This window comes from Melanotaenia boesemani, chromosome 1 (assembly GCF_017639745.1).
Source record: "Melanotaenia boesemani isolate fMelBoe1 chromosome 1, fMelBoe1.pri, whole genome shotgun sequence".
Taxonomy (NCBI): domain Eukaryota; kingdom Metazoa; phylum Chordata; class Actinopteri; order Atheriniformes; family Melanotaeniidae; genus Melanotaenia; species Melanotaenia boesemani.
Genome location: NC_055682.1, coordinates 10,198,355 through 10,218,320, shown reverse-complemented (window position 1 = coordinate 10,218,320; position 19,966 = coordinate 10,198,355). Strand labels below are relative to the sequence as shown.

The window sequence follows — 19,966 nt, the reverse complement described above, 5'->3', positions numbered from 1 at the left end:
AGACAGAGCTGCATGTAAATGAGTTAAAATGCCAGAAGGAAGGCCATTTCGAGTTGGGTCTAAGAACTACATGTTAGATTAAAAAGAAAAAAAAACAAATGAGGAGGAGGGGTGTTCACCACACATCTGAGACCTGTTCTTCATCAAGGATTTGCTGATATGATCGTTCCAGAGCAGATAGTAAGAACTGTTATTTGTTTGATCACATATTTACATCCATCCATCCACAAGTCAACATTTCGTATACCATCTTGCTCCCATTTGGGGGCAGGTGGTGGGGGTTTGTTTTTTAAAAACTTTTTGGTACAAAGTTACAAGCCGTTCTGAATTTATTTGATCCTTTTCAGTGGAATCTGGGAACTGGGAGGGAGGGGCATTATACAGAGTGGTTCTGTGGATGGAGACAGCCGCATCAGAGCTGAATGACTCCACGTTTTAACCTGATCAAGCTGATTTAAATAAATAAATAAATGGGGATTAAAACAAATGCTGAATATTGTATGCAGTAATTATCTAGGCTGATGATCAGTTGACTGTTTCTTCTCATTCCTGCCTGAGGCTCAAAGCTCCAGGTCACGTTGCTCAGAGAGCACACCAGGAGTTTTGTAATCAATTTCTTCTTCACTTCTGCTGCAAATATCATTTATTAATTTTAAAATTCTTCTCAGCAAATCTGGCTTTTCATTAGAGTAGTTTAACAGTATGTGTTAGGTTAATTGGTCACTTTAAATTCTCCCTAGTGTGTGAGTGGTTGTTTGTGTCTCTATGTCGGACCTGTAATGGACTGGTGACCTGTCCAGGGCGTACCCTGCCTCTCACCTGCTAATTGCTGGGATAAGCTCCAGCTTTCCTGTGACCCTGTATTGGACTAAACGGTATAGAAAATGGATGAATGGATGGATGGATGGATGGATGGATGGGTTTGTCAGTCAATAGATTTTTATTTGTATAGCATTTTTGTACACAGAATATAGTACACAGAGTTTTAGACAGCAAATTATTTAAATAAATAGATAACAATAACCCCCAGTGTCTTGTACCCTTCCTTACCCCCACCCACATCCACACACAAAGCAACAAATGACTTTGTTTTTTAAAGAAATAAAGTAAAAGAAAGAAAATACTCAATAAAAAGCAACTGGAGACAACATCATAAAGGGATCTCAAACAACTCACTAATGTGTAATGAGAAAACAGCATGAATAGCAAAATAGAGGAAATATTGAAACGAATGAAACAAGGAAAATAAATTAAAAAAAAAATAAATTAAAACAATTCAATCAAGCCTTTGAGAGGATAAAATAAATGTACAAATCAGGTAACAGAGCAGGTAGATATGCTGATGAAGTAGCTAAATAAATACAGTTCAAATAGAAACTGTGCTAAAACTAAAATAAACACACACACATTAAGCTTTAAAACACATAATAAAAAGAGAAAAAATGTATTTTAAATACTAAACTGAAAAGACAGATCTCAGATCTTGTGGACGTCCAGAAAAAGGGAGCCATGATAGTAAAATGATGCCTTGCATGCTGTGTTTTCACTTCAGGGGTCATTAGCAGGTGTCCAAATGAAGACCTGAGGTTTCCTAATAGTTTATGATTAAAACAAAAAAAGAAATATACAGAATTAAGACTTCTATAAAGCAATGAAAGAATTTTTAAGTCAATTGTTCAAATTTACAAATAAATAAATAAATAATAATAATGATAATAATACCAGGGGAAATGATCTTTTTTATTATTGTCTTTCTTTTTTTAGATAAAATAATAATGTTAACTTTATAAATAAGTATAAATAAATAAATAGATATTGATTTTAATTAATTTAATAATAAACAGTGATGTACACTTTTTCTGGTATAGGTCAACAAACTACTTTTCCCTCTGAAATTTACAACTCAGTGTCCTTAGTGTACTAAATCATATAAAACACATGTACAACTCAACTTGTGATTGTCTGTGTATTTAATACCACCTTCAGTAGACATTAATTTAGTCAACTACACTTTGTTTAAAAAATAATAAGAAATTATCAAGATATCACCCAGATGGACTGATGTAAGGCTGTAAAATATAAATACATGTCACATTTTGTTTAGAGAAAATCAATGACTGAATAAGTGACAACTTCATAAGAAAAAAACAATATATTCAAAAATTCATTAAGCCACCAATGACATTTCTTGGAATATGGATTTGGATTTGAAGCTACATTTTCCATCTTATTGTTGCATTATAACATACAATAGCTTTTAAGGCTGTGGTACATATGTGTATTTTTAAGATAAATATAAACAGATTACAAAGATGTTCAAACTAAATAGTACATTTTGGTTTATGCTCAAAATGCTAAAAAAGAATTATGTGAGTATGGAATTGTTAGTTGACACACACCATCTCCTTCCACACTCAGCCCGCGCACAGAAACATCCAGCACGGTCACCAAACAAAACTCTTGACCTTGGCGGTGCTGCAGAGGTGTTTGTTTAGACTAGATGCATGGAGGGAGAAAATGTGAGTGTAGGCTGATGCAGTATGTTGAGGGTCTAAGTTAGCAACAAAATGGATTTAAAGGTGTCTGTTTCTGTCTGTGACCGTATACAAGAGCAGATGGAGCTGCAGAGAGATTAACAAGGTGTGACAGAGTGGATATTACTGGTGATGTTAGGACAGAGTTTTCACTGTGTTCATAGACAGCAAGAGGAGGCTGTTTCTGAGCTGAAAAGCCAGTGACTCAAATTTGTGGTGCCAGCTGGAAGTACAGCTCGGAGCTCTTTTATACATGGCTTCATATACAGGTTGTATCAGCTTTTACACCCAGAGGAGCTTTTTTTTTTTTTTTTTAAATTGTAATCCTCAGACTTATAAACCAGAAAATCGTCCTGGGCCCAGAAACCGTCACCTCGTCCATCACCTCCAAATTGACCCCCAGTGGACATTAATGCAACATTACAGGACAGGCCTTCTTCTTAGCTGTAGGAAAGAAAAATAAATATGCTCTGCTTGATAGTTTCTTTTGTTTATTTGTTTTTCTTCCTTTCTTTTTTCTTTTTTATTTACTGCAGAACAAAGTAGCTATTTTGGGACTCTAATATTGACATGAACTTGAAAGTGTTATCTGCCCTTTCCAGATCCCAGGTCGGCTATAAATGAGGTGTTCATGTGATGAGAATAATAATGCAGTGCATGCACAGATGTAAAAGTTCCAGCGCCATGCTTAATAAATCAAATTTCAGTACAGATGCACTCATTTCAAGAGGAATTACCAGCTGTTATACCAGCACTTCAGAAAATGACTAATGATATCCTCTGCTTTTAATGCAAGATTAATAAGCTACGACTCGTGTTCATTAAGGACAGAATGCATGCTAACAATGATGTATTTCACGTGATATTTCTAAAAGGAAGTAGCACCATGAGAGGATGCGGTGACTCTGTTAAAGTCCTTGCAGCTTTGTATGGCATTTCAGCAGCATGTTGGGGAACCTGAGTCCCTGGTGGGCACAAGGGCAGACAGAACAGCCGTTGTATGCAGCATGGCTGCTGCCCAAATAGATATTTTTCTTACTGCAGACTGTCAACCTTATGGTGCAGTTCTAACTATTTTAATGAGTGCAGCATACTTAACAGAGAACAGATTTCCTCTGCTGTGTGAAAGGAAGGTGGGAAGCAGTGTAAATTTACACTACTTATACTAGGTATACTAACTATGTGTATTTCTCAGATTTGGATTTTCCCATCTTTAATCACTTCCAAATAACTTGAATTACTTAATAATATGGAAAGTTAGCAACATCAGATATGTTACACATATGGCTTTTACCTTTGAAGTATTTGTTCAATGTGATACTGATTATTTATTTCTAAGTTATTTAAATCCATCTTTTTGGATTTAATTTTTTTTTAAAAATGTGCCCCTTTTGCATATGTGCAAGCAGATTAGCCCTTAATTGTGTTGAAAAAAAAATGCAACCTCTAGTGGTTGTGAGAGGAACTGTAAGACATTCATGGTGGTGACAGTTCCGTTAATAACATATTTTAGCCCTAACAATTATCATCTTCGAACCCTAACAATGAAAATATACAGCCTGAATCCAACAAGGAAATGGCAAATTTGTTTGCAACATGTTATTTTTACATATGGCTATGGCAACCAATGATATGGTATCCATGGAAGCGATGGTTGTGTTGTAAAAATAATATGTTTTATCTCAAAATGTGATAATGTTCTAACCTCCTAAAAGTAGTGTTTTTCAATAAACCCAACTGGGAAAAAAAAAAAAAAAGGTTAAGTGTGGCTGATTGGGCTACACCAAACCAATATACAGAACCAGCACCAATGAGCCCCCCCATCTGAAAGCAGAACATCCAACACAATAGAACAACATATATTCACATTTATTAACTAAATACTCAAGACAGGCACAACACTGAAAAAAAAAGAAAAAACAAACATTAATCATATATCACTCTTAGTGCATGACTGCATGTGATTATATGAACTTTTTTAGAAGTGTGATGTGAAGGACGGTAAAATAGCCTATTTAAATACATAAATGAGCTTTGTGAAGGTGAGAATATATGTGATGCGCATTTACATGGAAAGATTTACTTTGCTGTTACGTGACCTGAAAAAATGTTACAATGGAGACTTTGTAGATCATAACCTCAACTCTTTCATGACCACAGTGAAAGCAAAGCAAAAGTAGTTTAGGATATTTTTCCATTTTTTATGTTAAAGAATGTTAAAACATGACAGCATTAGGCCTTAAAAAGAATGTTCAGATGGCTAAGTCCACATATTTTTAGGGTTATACTAAAAGGTTATACTGTTCAAAATTAGCTCTACTAAAGATCTGAGCAGGACATTCTCGAATCAGCTTGATTATGAGCATTTTAGAGTGTATGTGTAGGCAAAGGAATTGTTTCTAATGTAGTGTGGTTGTCCTGCAGCCCAAGTGTTGCTCCTTTTGTTCCTGCATGCCTGCACCACAGGGCATATCCAGTCTTCAGCAAGGTGTCCCGACTTTCCACAAATGAAACAGGGCTATTAACTTTATTATTGAGTTTATGCACACTCCCAGCAGCATTTAGCTGGTAAGCTTCTTTTTAGGCCATTTCCATAGTCACACTCATATTAATGGATTTTTCAAGAGTCAGATCACTTTCTGTGAATAATTTCTTCTGCGCTACTTCCTTCCTTAATCCACACACAAGCCTGTCTATCAATGTGTAGTTTAAAGCATCATTAAAATCACATTGCTTGGTTAACTTGCGAAATGCTGCAACAAACACGTTGACAGACTCACCATAGTCTTGGTTACGTCTGTTTTGCTACCTGGCTTCGCAGGCAGTAGGAGATTGTGCAGCGAGTTAAATGTGTTTGGTCCTATCACGCTCAAAAAAGTGGGCACCCACTTGTCACCTGGTTTTCCATTAGCTGCCACAAAATAATCAAAATGCTTCATTGCTCTATGTTTTCATCAAATGGACCGATTGAGCCAGCAACTTTTTTACCATTAATCCTCTTTGTATAGCACTTAATAGCACTTCTTAACAAAATGGCATATTAAGTTCCTCTCAACCACTTGCGTTATCAAACAGATTAGTTACGTTCCTCCTCTCTTCTCTGCTGAAAACAATGTGCCCTAGCATTTTCTGCCATGGTCTTAACACCTGGTCAGCCAAAGGCACCAGCAGGAGGAAAAAAAAAAGCCTCCATCTAAACAGTTTGCATCAGTCAAGACGTCCTCATCGCCACTTTTGTTGTATCTTTAACTGCTTTGCGTTACTGGATATAACGATAATAACCACAACTAAACATTAGGTATTTATTAACTGTCCAGAACTTCCATAGCAGTACAGTTAGCGGCTAATACAACAACATTAAAGGATTATACATAAAGCAATAAGCACTTTCACTATGGGTCTCTTAACTGTCAATACATTACAGGTTTAATGTCTCTAAATCGGATTACGAAGTCTTGTTCACTGACCTGAAATAAACTCAGCAGCTGTTTGTGAACATCTCCAGAGAAGTGACTGTAGTTTGCTTCTCTGGCAACTGAAACACACAGTGGGAAATTGTATATCAGGTATGCTTTCAATACTGGAAATACTCCTTTTGTCCTGAGTAAAGGGTGGTGCCTGGTTGGAGCATGGAGGAAGCTAGATATGATGCAAAAAGTATGCTGCAGCCACACATTTGATCATAAACATAAAGTCTTTGATGTTTCTTAAATATAATTACTTTCATAATAATCATGCTCACCAAGGTACAGTGACAGTGTAAAAATGGCCACTTTCTAACAGTTTCAGTTTAAAAAAATGCCTTATTTCAAATGTGTGGGGGAAATCTGAAATAAAGATTGAATGGAAATGATCTTTTAACAAATATTTATCAAAACCTGCATTTACATGCATGTGTCTGATGCAAAAGAGTCAGCCAGTATTTACGTTTTGTAGGTCAAGTAATGTCAGTTTTACAACATGCATCTGTTTAGGGGAGAATTTGCCATGTCCATTAGCTTGGAGTTGTAAAACAAACCTAAACAAACAGTCTTGCTAGTGCACCCTTTATCTTAGGAATGCACTCTAACACATTAACACTAAACTAGCATTATAAAATTTACTATGTAGAAGGAAAATAATATAAGACAACTAAATGCCTATAAATAATCAATTTTCTACTACAAATGTGTGTTGCTAAGGGCTCTTTGCTCTAAGCTGTTGAAGATGTGAAAGATGCCCTTTATCTTGAGAAAATCTGCTGCAGATCTTTATTTTCATTGTTACAGGAACAATGAAAATCAGTTTAGCAGCATAATAAAGTGCTAACCTAACTGTAGAGAAATGTGCTAGATCAATGCAAGAGACTACAGAATATAAAAATATGAGAATATATATTAAAAAACGATGTATACAAGGTGCAAATGAAGAACAGAAGGTAGCATGCGAGTATCAATAAATAAATAAATATGTATATTGAACTGTGGGAGGGTGTATGTTGCACTGTCTGGATGTGGGTGATTATTTGGTCAGCGGAGTAGTATGAGGGGTAGTGTGCCAGGAAATGTGAACACATCACCCCAATTTTGGCTTCTTTCCACTGGCTGCCTGTACGTTTTAGAATTCATTTTAAAATTTTATTGTTTGTGTTTAAAGCTTTAAATGGACTGGCCTCCAAAAGCATTACCAACTGCCTCCAAATTTACACTCCAGTGTGTGCGCTGAGGTCGGAGGGCCAGTCCCAGCTTGTGGTGCCTAAGACGAGACTTAAAACTAGAGGGGACAGGGCTTTCTCTGTAGTCGGCCCCATATTTTGGAACGCTCTGCCTCTCCATGTCTGATCTGCCTCCACAGTGGAGAGCTTTAAGTCTCGTCTAAAGACCCACTTTTATTCTCTGGCTTTTAACACCGCGTGAATTGTGTGGTTCTTTGTGTCTTTCTATTTAGTTTCATTTTTTCAGTTTATTCATTTGTATTTTTTTACTTGTTTATATTGTTTTTAATTTTTAATCTTTTTATTTTACTTATTTTATCTTTTTACTTTATTTTAATTTATGTATGTATATATATGTGTATATATATGTATGTGTAAATATGTGTATATATAAATATGCAAACTCCATCCGATCCGCAGAGTCCTTATCCACTTTTAAAAGCAAGCTAAAAACTCAGTTGTTTAAGGAGTATTTCCACACTTAGCTTAACTCGTCTGTTCAACAGAATGAGTTAGAAAGATTTGTCCAGCTTTTACTCAACCAAGTACTGAATAAGCTGTGTGCACTTACGCCCAAGACGATATTGATTGATGAAATCGTAATGTTTGTATTTAAACAAAATGACTTACAAAAACTTAAAAAAAAAAAAAACATATATATATATATATATATATATATATATATATATATATATATATATACATATATTTGTGCACTGCCTCTTGCACTACATGATAGCACCTGGGTCCAACTGGACTCACAGCAGTCTGACTACAACTTAATGATGACGTCCCATCTTGTTTGAATTCTTGCTTGTGTTGTTTTTACTCTCAAACGTAAGTCGCTTTGGATAAAAGCGTCTGCTAAATGACTGTAGAATATATATATATATATATATATATATATATATATTTATATATGTATATATTTATTATTATTATTATTGATTATTGCTGGTTGTTGATGTGCAGCACTTTGGAGACTTTTCTTTGTTTTTAAAATGTGCTTTATAAATAAAGTGGATTGGATTGGATTGGGGTTGGTATGTGTGTGTTTTGATGGGAGGGGGGTAGAAACTGTTCTTGTGTCTGTTGTTTTTTTTTCCTGTATCTTCTCCCAGAAGGGAGGGGACAGAAAAAGGGGTAACCACGGCAACCAGGTGGAAAATAGGTGGAAAAACTATTTCAGAGGTTGCATAATTGTATATAAAAACAATAATGCAATAATGTGTATCACTGTTAGTAATGCCCTGGAAATATGAAACACACACAAAGGAGATAAAGGTGGAAAAGCTAATTAATTACTGTCTCTTATATCAGTGTTTCCATCTCATTGTGGGGGCAGATTTATTTTTATCTTTCTGTGCTCCATCTGAGCCTTTCACTCATATAATCTAAACAAGATTTCTGAAGATACTGACTCATTCCTCCTCATGTGTAGGAGGAAAGGCCTTGATCCACCTGCATCCCAACATCCCCCCGCACTCTTCCCGAGCCACCAAAAGTGGAGGGGGGATTTGCATTTAGTCAAAACAGGTGGGAGACACCAAGGCTGGAGAGATTAAAAGGATTATGAGCAGAACTATTTAAGCAACAGACAGTAAACTGTCACAGATTTTTAGAGAGCAGTAAAAGAAACACTTTTAACTGACATCAGAGCTCAACAGGTAGGTTTTGTGTTCATGTAAATAACATGCGAGCTGTTGAAAATGTTCTGTTAATTATATTCCAATTGATTTTTAAAAAATAACTTTGATTTTATGTGAAGTGATTGCAAGTAATATTTTTTTATGTCCAAGTATTTTTTTCAATGCTGTCTTGATATAGAAAATATGTTGTGTGCCTAAGGAGGATTTGAAGGTGTCGTATGTGCCTGATAGTTGCATAGAGGATGAGCACTGCACTGTGGAGTTCAACTACAAAATATAAATTGTCATTGTTATAACTGATCATCTTATTTAATTGTGTGGGACTTTCCTGCAGTCTTTTAAACCTTGTACAACCACAAAGCCTCTTTAAATACTTTTGGAGTCATAGCAAAAAGAACACCTGTAAGATTTGTTAAGTTGTGTAAATATCAGTATATCCATTACTACTGGAGAATGAATGAAGATAGCACATAGCACGAGTGTCAGACTGGGATGATTATGAATATCCCTGTGGAATGATACAGCTGTAACTCTAAATCTTTATCAGTTTATAGTTTAATATGTGAATATTATTTCTGCAAAGATCAACTCTGATCAAGTGAAACAGTACAAAAGATGTTTTAGTATAGACAGTAAAACAAGGTCTTTTGGCCCATTTTGAAACCATTTCTTCTCCCAATTGAAGGGTCTCAGGTTTTAAAAGGTCAAGACCCCATGATAGTTATTGAATCGAGTCTTTGATCTGAAAACAGATTTCCTATTTATTCCCTTTGGTATCCAGATAAATAAATTTGGGTTTATTTCTTTGCTCAAGTGAAAAATAGATTGGCCTCAGATTTTTCAGGATCATCAAACAGATTTTTTCTTTTTTTTGTCTGATTGCTTCTTGTTTTGAATGTTGAAGTTCATCTCTTCAAAAGTAACAATGGTTTTGAAGGTGATGGGTAAAAAGGAATGTCCTTCATTTATGCCATTTACATAAAGTACTGTGCAAATAATGACTTTTAGACATTCTGTTTCCTGTGTTCTACCTGTTATCTTCAGGCAGATGGGTCTTGAAGTATACAACCAACTTCCTCAAGCTTTTGTAAATTCCTTCATTCATTCGACAAAAAATTAAATTTCCCTCTGGGATAAGCAAAGTTTTTTTTTTTTTTTATTTAATTTAAACCAAACACTACAGTTAGTAGGTTTGGTCACACATTGAACAAATTAATTTATCCCTGCACTTTGATACATTCTGCACTCTTACACATTACATTCTTAGGTTTTACTACCAATTTTAGTTGTTTTTTGTGTGTGGTTCATTCATTCATTCATTTTCTATACATATTGTTTGTCTTACTTTTATATTATGTCTAAATTTCATAGATGTACTGTTTCATGCAGGGTGTTCCACAATGAAGAAATGTCTTTGAGTCTTTGAGCCACTGTGGCTCAAGAAAAAAATCCCATAATGGAAACAAGAAAGTATATTAGATTTCAAGCTCATCTTTAAAAGTCTCCTTATTCCATTTCATAATTTCATTTACTGTTAATTATTAAATGAGTTTATAGATAGATAGATAGATAGATAGATAGATAGATAGATAGATAGATAGATAGATAGATAGATAGATAGATAGATAGATAGATAGATAGATAGATAGATAGATAGATAGATAGATAGATAGATAGATAGATAGATAGATAGATAGATAGATAGATAGATTCAACAGGAAAGCTGCTAGTGATTCTCTTATGAACACTTTGCGATGGCTGGTATGTTATAAGAGAACAATAAAAAAGTACCTTCAATCATTCTAAAAACTGCTAAATAACTCAGTCACTAAAATGATGTAAAATCTTTTAAAGTATCTCATGTGAGACTTAATTCCCTCTTGCAGCAGGTGTTTGTGCTGCACCCGGCAGAGGATGCAGCTGGTTGTCATGGCAGCAGTGCTGGCACTGGTGGGGCAGGGCTGCTGCGGTTGTCATCCTAAGGACTTTAGCATCTACATGGACGTCTGTGGCAACGAGAAGTGCATCCAAACTACCATATGTGAAGGAGACTGCTTCCAGGAGGTGACAGATGATTCAAACTTTCAACATGATGCCTCTGACTAGTGACAGTGATTGTTAATGAGACGTGTCAGGGCTGTTAATGAACATGCTAAGCTCAACTCTGCCAGTGATTCAAAGTATGAAGATACCTCAATTTTATTTTCATTTTAAGAAATATCAAGTAAGAAAATACCATAGCAAGCTAAAGACTGATATTCTTTTTCCTCCTTGCTCTTATCATTTAAGCAAAATATTGGGAGAGAAAGAAATGGTATGGTAATTATAAAGTTGAATTACACCTTGGTCAAAGAACATCGTTCTTTTGCTTTTTGTTTAAAGGTATTTCAAGGTATCAGTGTTTGTGCAGCATTGAATTATTTGTTTTTATTTCTGTGTAATTGTTGTCTGTTGCTGCTGGTGACAGGATCCCTCCTACATAAGCAATGTAGAGTCGTCGGTAGAGAAGGTGTGCAGCGGGGATTGGGTGTATGAGGTGAAGTACATTGATGGATGTCCAGTGAGTGTCCCTGTGGCCAAAAACTGCAAGTGTGCCGAATGCAAGCCAAACCACACATACTGCGGCCGTTTATCCACAGACATATCCTACTGTAGTCCCTATAAAAAGTAACACTTTGTTCATGCCACAACATGACCTGATTATCATTATATCTGTCAATCTGGCTCTGAAATAAAAAAGTATTGCTTATGATGCTTTGATTTTAATCTTCTGTTTTTATTGTTGAATTTTTAATTTTGCTCTTTATGTCTTCACATACGCTGCACCACAATGTAATGAAGCAGAATGATTTGAATGATCATTGTTGTGTTATTTATATGTTATCTTTATTGTTTCTATTTAATTTGTTTCATTTTATTTAATTTGATTTAATTTAGCCCCTTATTCTACTTTGTGTATGTATTTTCATTTTTCTATTTACAATTTCTTCTTCTCTTAGGCAATAAGGCAATAAGCTTGTGAAGTTTAAAAATAAAATATAAAAACATAATAAGTTGGAATAAATAGACAATGAAAATGGAGGAAGGTTCAAAAGATTAAGGTGTAATACTTCATTGGGTCTTTTTTTTATTTTTTTTATTTAATTGGGTCTTAAGTATGGATGTACTGCTTGTGAAATTCTGGCGCAGTACAGATTACTATGTTTAAGATAATAATTTGGGTGATGGTTTATAACAGATGCTGAATGTTTTTGTCATCTGTTTCCCAATTAATGATAGAAAAACACTCAAATATACATAAAACACACACACACACGCACAACCATTGTGAGGTATTTTACCCCTTCATCATTCATTCTCTGAATAAGTACAAATTCATTGAAACAAAAGTATAAAAATGAAATAGTGCTTACATGGCCCAGAGATTTGGAGCATTAATGATAGTTGCACTGCCTTTTTTCCAAGGAGGTCGGTCCTTCATGTGGAGAACCAAGCTTTCTACATTAAGAAAATGCAAAGAATTGTTGTACAAAGCATCATTTAGACACCTGAATAAAGAGAATCACGTCACTTGACCCACTTTACAGCTCTGATGAAAGAAGTATGTCTTCCACAGTGTCATCACAGTGCAGATACTATGGGTGACAGTGCAAAAGCACAATTTACAAATTTAAAGACAGAGCACAAAGAAATCAGAAATGTTCATCAAACACACAAAATTACATGTTAACAAACCTTGTCAGTTTCAGAGCAAAGTCAAAGCTACACTCCCAGGACATCAGACAAACATCAGCCACTGCCATCAGTGTATGAAAAGCCTGAATACAGTCAGCAAGTTGAATATTATCTGTTACTGATGTTAGAATGATCTCTAGTCTCTAGTCTTAATTTTTAATTTGATATGTTTAATATCCCAATGGATTCATATGTTTGATCACTCTTAAGTTTTTATCTGGATACTGGAGCATCTAAGAGCATTTGGCTGATTGACTGCAGGGATCTCAGAAGACTAGATGTAAAAACTACCTGCTAAACAAGAAAGTACCAGTACATTTAAACTTTAAAAGCAAGAAAAAAAGTCTAAAATCAATTCGACAGCAAGCCAGTGAAGGAATGCCAAGACTGAAGTTATGTGCTGAGGCTTTTTTTTTTTATTTAAGTCAGTTAAATGACAAGCTGCTGTGTTCTGAACTATTTCCAAACAACACAGAGAAGACCTGCAGTTCATATGTTACTTCAGATAAGATTTAATTAAAGTGTGAGTAATTTTTTTCCAGGACTTTAAGGGGGAGATGAGGTTTCACCTTGGCAATCAGGCTCAGCTGGAAAACTTTTGATTTGACACCTACTCTGATCTGCTCATCCAACATAAAAGAGCTGTCAAAAACCACACTCAGATTTTTGACAGCAAAACTACAATGCTGGCATAATTGCCAAGCAAGTTGAATTTTCCAAACCAAATGACTTCAGTCGTATTTGCAGTAAGTTTGTAACAAGTCTGACTGGGAGATTAAATGTCCCACCAACATTTATCCTTTTTCGCCTTGACCAAGGCAACTGACCCTGAAAGTGCAGAAATCCTCCAAGTCAGGTTTTCACAATGAGAATAGGAGGTCATGTAAGAGAAAAAGAAAAGCCTCACCTCTTTTTTGACAGGTGGAAATGAAAATATAGAGTCTGCAGTGTAACTAAAAGCTCTGCTTGAGTGCTTGCTGACCAGTGGAGTGATCCTCACTGGGCTTCGCTAAATGTAGAGAAAGCTTAGTAAGCTGGAAGCATCAACTGAATGATGATGGATACGTTTCTTTCTGTTCTTAATCATTATACAACACTGACAGCTTTTTGTTTATTTATTTGTTTGTTTTAATGCTAAACTGATTTCAGCCAGTGCCAGAAGACATATTCAGATCCTTTACTTTAATAAAATGACTAATATACCTTTTTAAAAAATATGTAGCCATGCAGGAAAAATTATACTTATTAAGTTTAAGCACAATATAATCAAACAGACTCATTTAGTCTTATTATAATCACATAGATTTGCTATGGCAAAGCATCAGTTGTCAACACTGTAGTTGGAGCCAGATTTACTTGGATTTATTTTTATTAATATGCTGATTTATTTGTATTTTTATTAACAGTGACAACAGGTAATTATGTGAAAAAGGAAAAGCTCTGACACACAAATCTGTTCTCAGTTTCTTTTACTCCAACTTTTTATTTGTGGTGAGATACTGGATTAGTTTAACTTCCACTGAAATCAAACCATGTGAGAAGTTCTGGTATAAATTCACTTTTTACATGAGATGTTAAGAACTTTAATGGAATCTGTAATGTGATTCTTTAGGAAAATATCAGTTTATCTTTGAAATATTAATAGATATTTTAAAGCTTGTTATTGTTTTTGTTGTGTTAAATGAATATAGTGTGGGGGAACAAGTATAATGCAAAATTTTCTTTACAAACTTAGTGCAGTGTGAGCATAAAAAGAGCAGAAAAATGTAGATTTTCATTAAACTATAAGCACCTTAAATTATAATGGGCACCGTACTGGTTTCAGACTTGTGTTTAGAAGATATGCGCTTAGTATTTAGTGTATATTTGGCCTGGAGGTGCAAAATATATCACATTGAGTGAAACACTTTTACATGGCCACGATGCACATTTACATCATTACATTTACAAAACAAAAGTACAATGCTGAAATACTTTTACCAAAGACTAAACAACTTTATATTTCACAAACAACAAATGTACAAAACAGGAAACGCTTTTATAATTCTTTGAATCACCCTGTCATGTCATATTTTCCTACTAAATGTACATGCAGCATTAGCACAACATGGAAACATAAAAATGAGTCAGTAAGTCTAACTGAAGTTATGTGTAATGTGATGTTTTTTTCCTCGATCATTGATCTCTCATTCACAAATATGTATCAGTTGTGCTTATTTGGTAGGTTTTTAATAACTGAGTGTCTTGCACCTTCATATATCTTTCCCCTTCCTGAAGGACTTTCCTCATTAACTACTTTAGAGATGTAATATTGCCTTTCCTTACATCAGAGGAATTATAGTAGATTAATTAAACAGTTGGAAAGAACAGTTGGAATCGAAGCAGCAAAGGGTGAGATAACCTGATTTTTATTCTCTAGTATGGATCGATCTCAAAGCGCAGTCAATGGCTCATTTCCGATAATAAATTAATAGTATTCGTCTATAAATACAGCAGATGTTTCTACGGGTTTGCTTTCTGTAGAGTTACAAAGCGATATGGACACAAGCAACAATCAGCAGTGTTGCTTTAGAGCCATTGATTTTTTTTTTTTTTTTAATCTAGAGTGACTTTAAAGTGTGCTGCTGTATTTAAAAACTGTCGATATTTCAGCAAGACTGCAGCACAGATGTCGAAGCCAAAGTATCTTAACAAGTGATACAACCGATGAAATAATCAATATCAGCAAAAGAGGTTGGGAAAGGTGCACGATGTGATATGATTGCATAAATAATTTTTTTTACTAGGCAAGGCAAGGCAGTTTATTTGTATAGCACATTTCATGTACAGGACAATTCAAAGTGCTTTACATAAAACAAAGACATTACAGATATTTAGAATAGTAAAAGGCATCAACACATAATCACAATAAAATAATAAATTACATTAAAATGATTAAAAGCAAGATAATCAGGATGCTAATCCTTATGATGGCCCTGTACAGAGTGTACCCTGCATGACAGCAGGGATAGGGTCCAGTTGTGACCCTGAACAGGTGTAAGTGAACATAAAAAGCAAGATGGATTTTTCTACCATAAAATTAAGACATAAGTATGCTGAAGGTCAGAAAGAAAGTATATGAGGCATAAAGTCTGTGTCAGACAGACAACTTGTTGTATGGAGTCTGAGAGGAAGAGGAGCTGACATTAGATGAAGTGGTTCTGCAGGCAAAACGGGCCCAAGTTGCTTGTAGTAGAGGAGTAAAAGCTGGCGTGTAAAGGGATTGACCACGGCCTGAAGGTACTGTGTGAGCTGCTGCTCTCTCAGCCTCGATGTCACAGAAGCAACATTTTCTCTTCTGCTACAAACAGCCTGAGGTGTACAACGAGTAACTTTATCTCTCATACAGAACCTAGAAAGCTGTTCTCAGAAAGTCAGTTTTTTTGTGGCTGCATACTGAAGAGCTTAGAAGAACACAAATATCCAGCAAATGCTGAAAAATTGCCCAAAACATAATATCTGCTGTGTCCAGCCTTGGTTGAATTGAGTTAATTGATCCCAAACCGTAGAGCTGAAATTGTACCCTGTTAGTGTAATTACAGATAAAAACAGAAAAATCCTGTATCTTAATCCAAGCCAACCTATAATTAGTTGCTGTTTGGCCAGAGGCTCAGTTGTAGATTTCAAGCCAATCTGGTGTTGCACTGAAGAGATAAGCAGCTGACAAACCAACAAGCTTCAGCACTGTACAAGAGAATCAGATTGATCAGTGATCTGTAAACTGCCCACTGATGAAGAGACCAAAACAGGATAATCCATCATTTTAGAGTTTTTCTGTTTTCAGACTCTGCAGTCTGTCCAGCACATGACAGTCAAGTCTTGCTAAGTGAAGATAAAAAGGAACAGAACCTGTAGCAGGTCTTACTTTGCCACCATAGCAAAAAAGATTAGATTCGCTGTGCACTGCTGAATGTGATGCACATCACAGAGGAGGCAGAAGTGGTACTCTGAGCAAGCTCTGGGCATGTTGAAAACCAGGATCAAGACTTGGATTTTTACGCTGGCTTTAATGTGTTTCTCTATTTCTTACCTGTTTAATTGTGTATTTATTACTGAAATATATTTTTGGGGGAAAAATTATCAAAAATTTATGCTCCATCTTGTCTCTGTGTACTTTCCTGAAAAAACATTGCAATTCATATAGAATTTTACACGTTTATTTTGCGTTTTAAAAAAATTACTTTGATGTACTTTGCAGCTGTGCACAAGGAATATGTAAATACTGGACTCACTGTCAACCATTACTAAGTTTTAAAGGTAGTGTGTAAGAATTACTGCTCAGGTGCAGCGATGACTACAAGTAACTACTTCCAAATTGTGTATGTGTGTACCGTCTCCTTTTAGGGTAACACTTATCCTGCTTTAATACCTATCAAACAAAGCCAGTAGTGCAGTTGTAAAGCTCAGAGGGTTCTCACTTCACACACGAAGTCAAAGACACCATAGCAAAAATAGTGGCACAAATGTGGCAACTGCTATGTGTATGGGTCCAAGCAGATACAAATGGCTCATTCTAAGAAAATACAGTTATTTTAGTAAAGGGATTAGATACCACTACAAACAGTTTTTAAAGATATATTACTTTTTTCTATCATTGGCCTTTGCTTTAGTTACATGCTGCACTTTTAAAAGGTCAATGCCTTGGACAAAAAAAAACAATGTTCATTCCTAATTTTGTAGAAACAACCTACAGAAAGATGAAAGTTCTTATTCCCCTCATTTTATATGTTTAAATGTGTATTTGATGTTTTTTCCAGCAAAGATTTGACAAAATCATGTAAATACTGGCATGGGTCACTGTGAGAATCATATGCCACTAAAGTTAGAGCCTTTCTCAAAGCAGGACTTTTCTGTCGATGGATTACCTGCTTATCCTAAGACTACTGTTTCAGCAGAACTGAATTCTTAAAAAAGAAGTTAACCAGGTTCATGGTTGTGTAGTGCCCCAGTAAAGGGAAATGAGCAACTGCCCAACTGCTTCATTCTCTCTGTCAACATCCAAAAGGACCTTCGATCTTCTCACGTTCATGGATTTTATTTCATCCTTAAACAGACTTCTCTCTCACATTTCAGTTCAGGTTCAACACAACAGGTTGGATAACTTCTGACAAAGTTCTAGTCTGCTCAGGTCATCAGCGTCGTGTAATAGTGAATTGGTTTTATCCAGCAGCTCCCTGGAGGTTTGCGTTCTCTCCGTGCTGATTACTGCTGCAGCCAGTATTTTATAGGCATTTTATCAAGTTTATAGACGAGTCTGTTCCTGTGCCTACTCTGCAAGAGGGAGGAAATAAAAACAGTGTTGTACTCAGGCTAAGATAATTTTTTCTTTAAGTTTCTAAAAACTGAGAACAGCAGATTTTCTTTGAAGATACAGTCAGGAGAGAAAGTAAAACTTTCATTTCTGAGGTTTTACAAACAAGTTATCTGGTCTTTGCTAGGTCTTGAAATTAGATAAATACAACTTCATATTAACAACAGATGGCAGTGTGGCATTCTTTATTTGAAGAAAGAAAGAAATCTAAGCGGGAATACAGCAGTGGTTTGATTCAGTACTTTGCAGAACTACTTTTAGCTGTAGCAAAAATGTTTATCAACAGCTCTTCTAAGACCATATCAAAGCATATCAATCAGGTCGAGATTTGCAGCACCTTGACTTTTTTCCCTGTCTGTATGTTTTCTGTTGTCTTTGGGATCGTTATCCAGCTGCATGACCTGAATTTAGCCAAGCTTTAGCTGTCTGACAGATGGCCTGCCTGTATACTATGACTGCACGGCATCTCGGTCGTGTTGTTGTAAAATAAAATGTATGGGGGAAAAAATCATCAGCCCTGCACCATCGGGAATCACAGCAAGTATTGCACAGCATTATGACCAAGTACCTTCACTTTGGCCTCATCAGGCCAAACAACGTTGTTCCAAAAGTTTTGTTGTTTGTTTAAACACAACTTTGCAAACCTGAGCCAAGCTGCTATGCTCTTTTCAGAGAGGAAAGGTGCTCACCTGCGATCCTCTCCAAGTAGGAAAGATTTGTTCAGTCTTTCTCTAATTGTACTGCCATTAATGTCAAAATTTAACATGTTAACTGAAGCATGAAATGATGTTTTTTTGCCATTTCTCTGAACATTGCAAAGTCTTACCTATGGCAGAACTTTCCAGGACATTCACTCATGAGAGGACTGGGGAAACTCTTGAAGGGTTTCCATTTGTGAATAATTTTTCTCACTGCTGAAGGATAAAAATCTTTTCTGGATTGCTTTTCTTAGCATTGTGTTAACATGCATGTGAATGCTTCAGACCAGCAAACTGCCTAAATCTCTGCTTTTATAGAGCTAATCACACTTGCTGATGATCAGTTAAGTACATGTGATTAGCAGCAGCTGGCTGCTACTTGATCTCTGAAATCCAATGGAAACATTGAGATTGTATTTAATTTTAATTTACAGCCTGTGTATTTGGACTTAGTTTCAGTCTATATGAATAAATGATTATTGATTTGTCATCCCCTGATATGTAAAAACTTTGCATTGAAAGTGGGATTACTCTTTTCAGAAGTGTTCTTTGAGCTTTAAATGTGTGGATGCAGTTCCATAAATTTGCAGAATAAATTTGCAGAATAAATTTGCAGAATATTTATAGATAGATAGATAGATAGATAGATAGATAGATAGATAGATAGATAGATAGATAGATAGATAGATAGATAGATAGATAGATAGATAGATAGATAGATAGATAGATATAAATGTGTTATTAGTTCAGCATGCTTGAATGCCTGTTTTGTTTTTTTGGTTCCTTTTCATTTTTCTTATCGAGGAACTGTATGAGAAGTAGATTAGCATCACTGTAATTCTTCGGCAGGGGCTCATGAACGTGAGCAAGCCTCAGGTAACAATCCATCCTGAAGTTGTTAAGATCTTTCAATCCAGCTGCTGCTGTCATCAGTACAGCCACTCTGCTGACATAATGATCCCAACCAAGAACCTCATCACAGAGATCTTGTAATGGATCTTTTAAGCAACAAACACATGAAAATGAACTGCTCTACTAACAGTGTCCTCATATTACTTCCAACCTCAGCATAAAACTACAAAATCATTCATATTTCTGCCAGCGGCCCTAACAGGTGTCATTTCAAGGGTGATGCTTGGATTTTCTCTTTTGCTCAGCTTCTGCAGCACAAACAGCCTTATTGGGACAATATTTTAACTTAAATTTGATGTTCAGCGAGGAACAAAACTTCAGCTGCTTTGATAAATGACTTTTTTGCATCGACTCGGCCCTGAGCATTTTATAAATATTAATAAGCTTAATTTATC

General features: G+C 35.5%; 1 protein-coding gene across 2 annotated transcripts; it reads left to right on the top strand.

The window, feature by feature from the left end:
• The first annotated feature begins 8,804 nt into the window (after positions 1 to 8,804).
• On the top strand, positions 8,805 to 11,628 carry LOC121640739 (gonadotropin subunit beta-1-like). 2 transcript variants are annotated; one of them, XM_041986594.1, is made up of 3 exons: positions 8,805 to 8,894; positions 10,763 to 10,940; positions 11,344 to 11,628. In XM_041986594.1, exons 2-3 carry the CDS (start codon positions 10,791 to 10,793, stop codon positions 11,545 to 11,547), a joined length of 354 nt encoding a protein of 117 aa, XP_041842528.1. In that variant the 5' UTR covers positions 8,805 to 8,894; positions 10,763 to 10,790; the 3' UTR covers positions 11,548 to 11,628. The 2 variants fall into 2 exon arrangements, with proteins under 2 accessions (XP_041842528.1, XP_041842537.1); XM_041986603.1 differs by having other exon boundaries at positions 8,870 to 8,894; positions 10,766 to 10,940.
• Positions 11,629 to 19,966: the final 8,338 nt, after the last annotated feature.

Bases quoted from the DNA above. Each gene is read 5' to 3' on its own strand.
- LOC121640739 (XM_041986594.1), top strand. From the start codon at position 10,791: ATGCAGCTGGTTGTCATGGCAGCAGTGCTGGCACTGGTGGGGCAGGGC. The intron at 10,941-11,343 runs GTGACAGATGAT...TGCTGGTGACAG, and splicing joins AAGGAGACTGCTTCCAGGAG to GATCCCTCCTACATAAGCAA.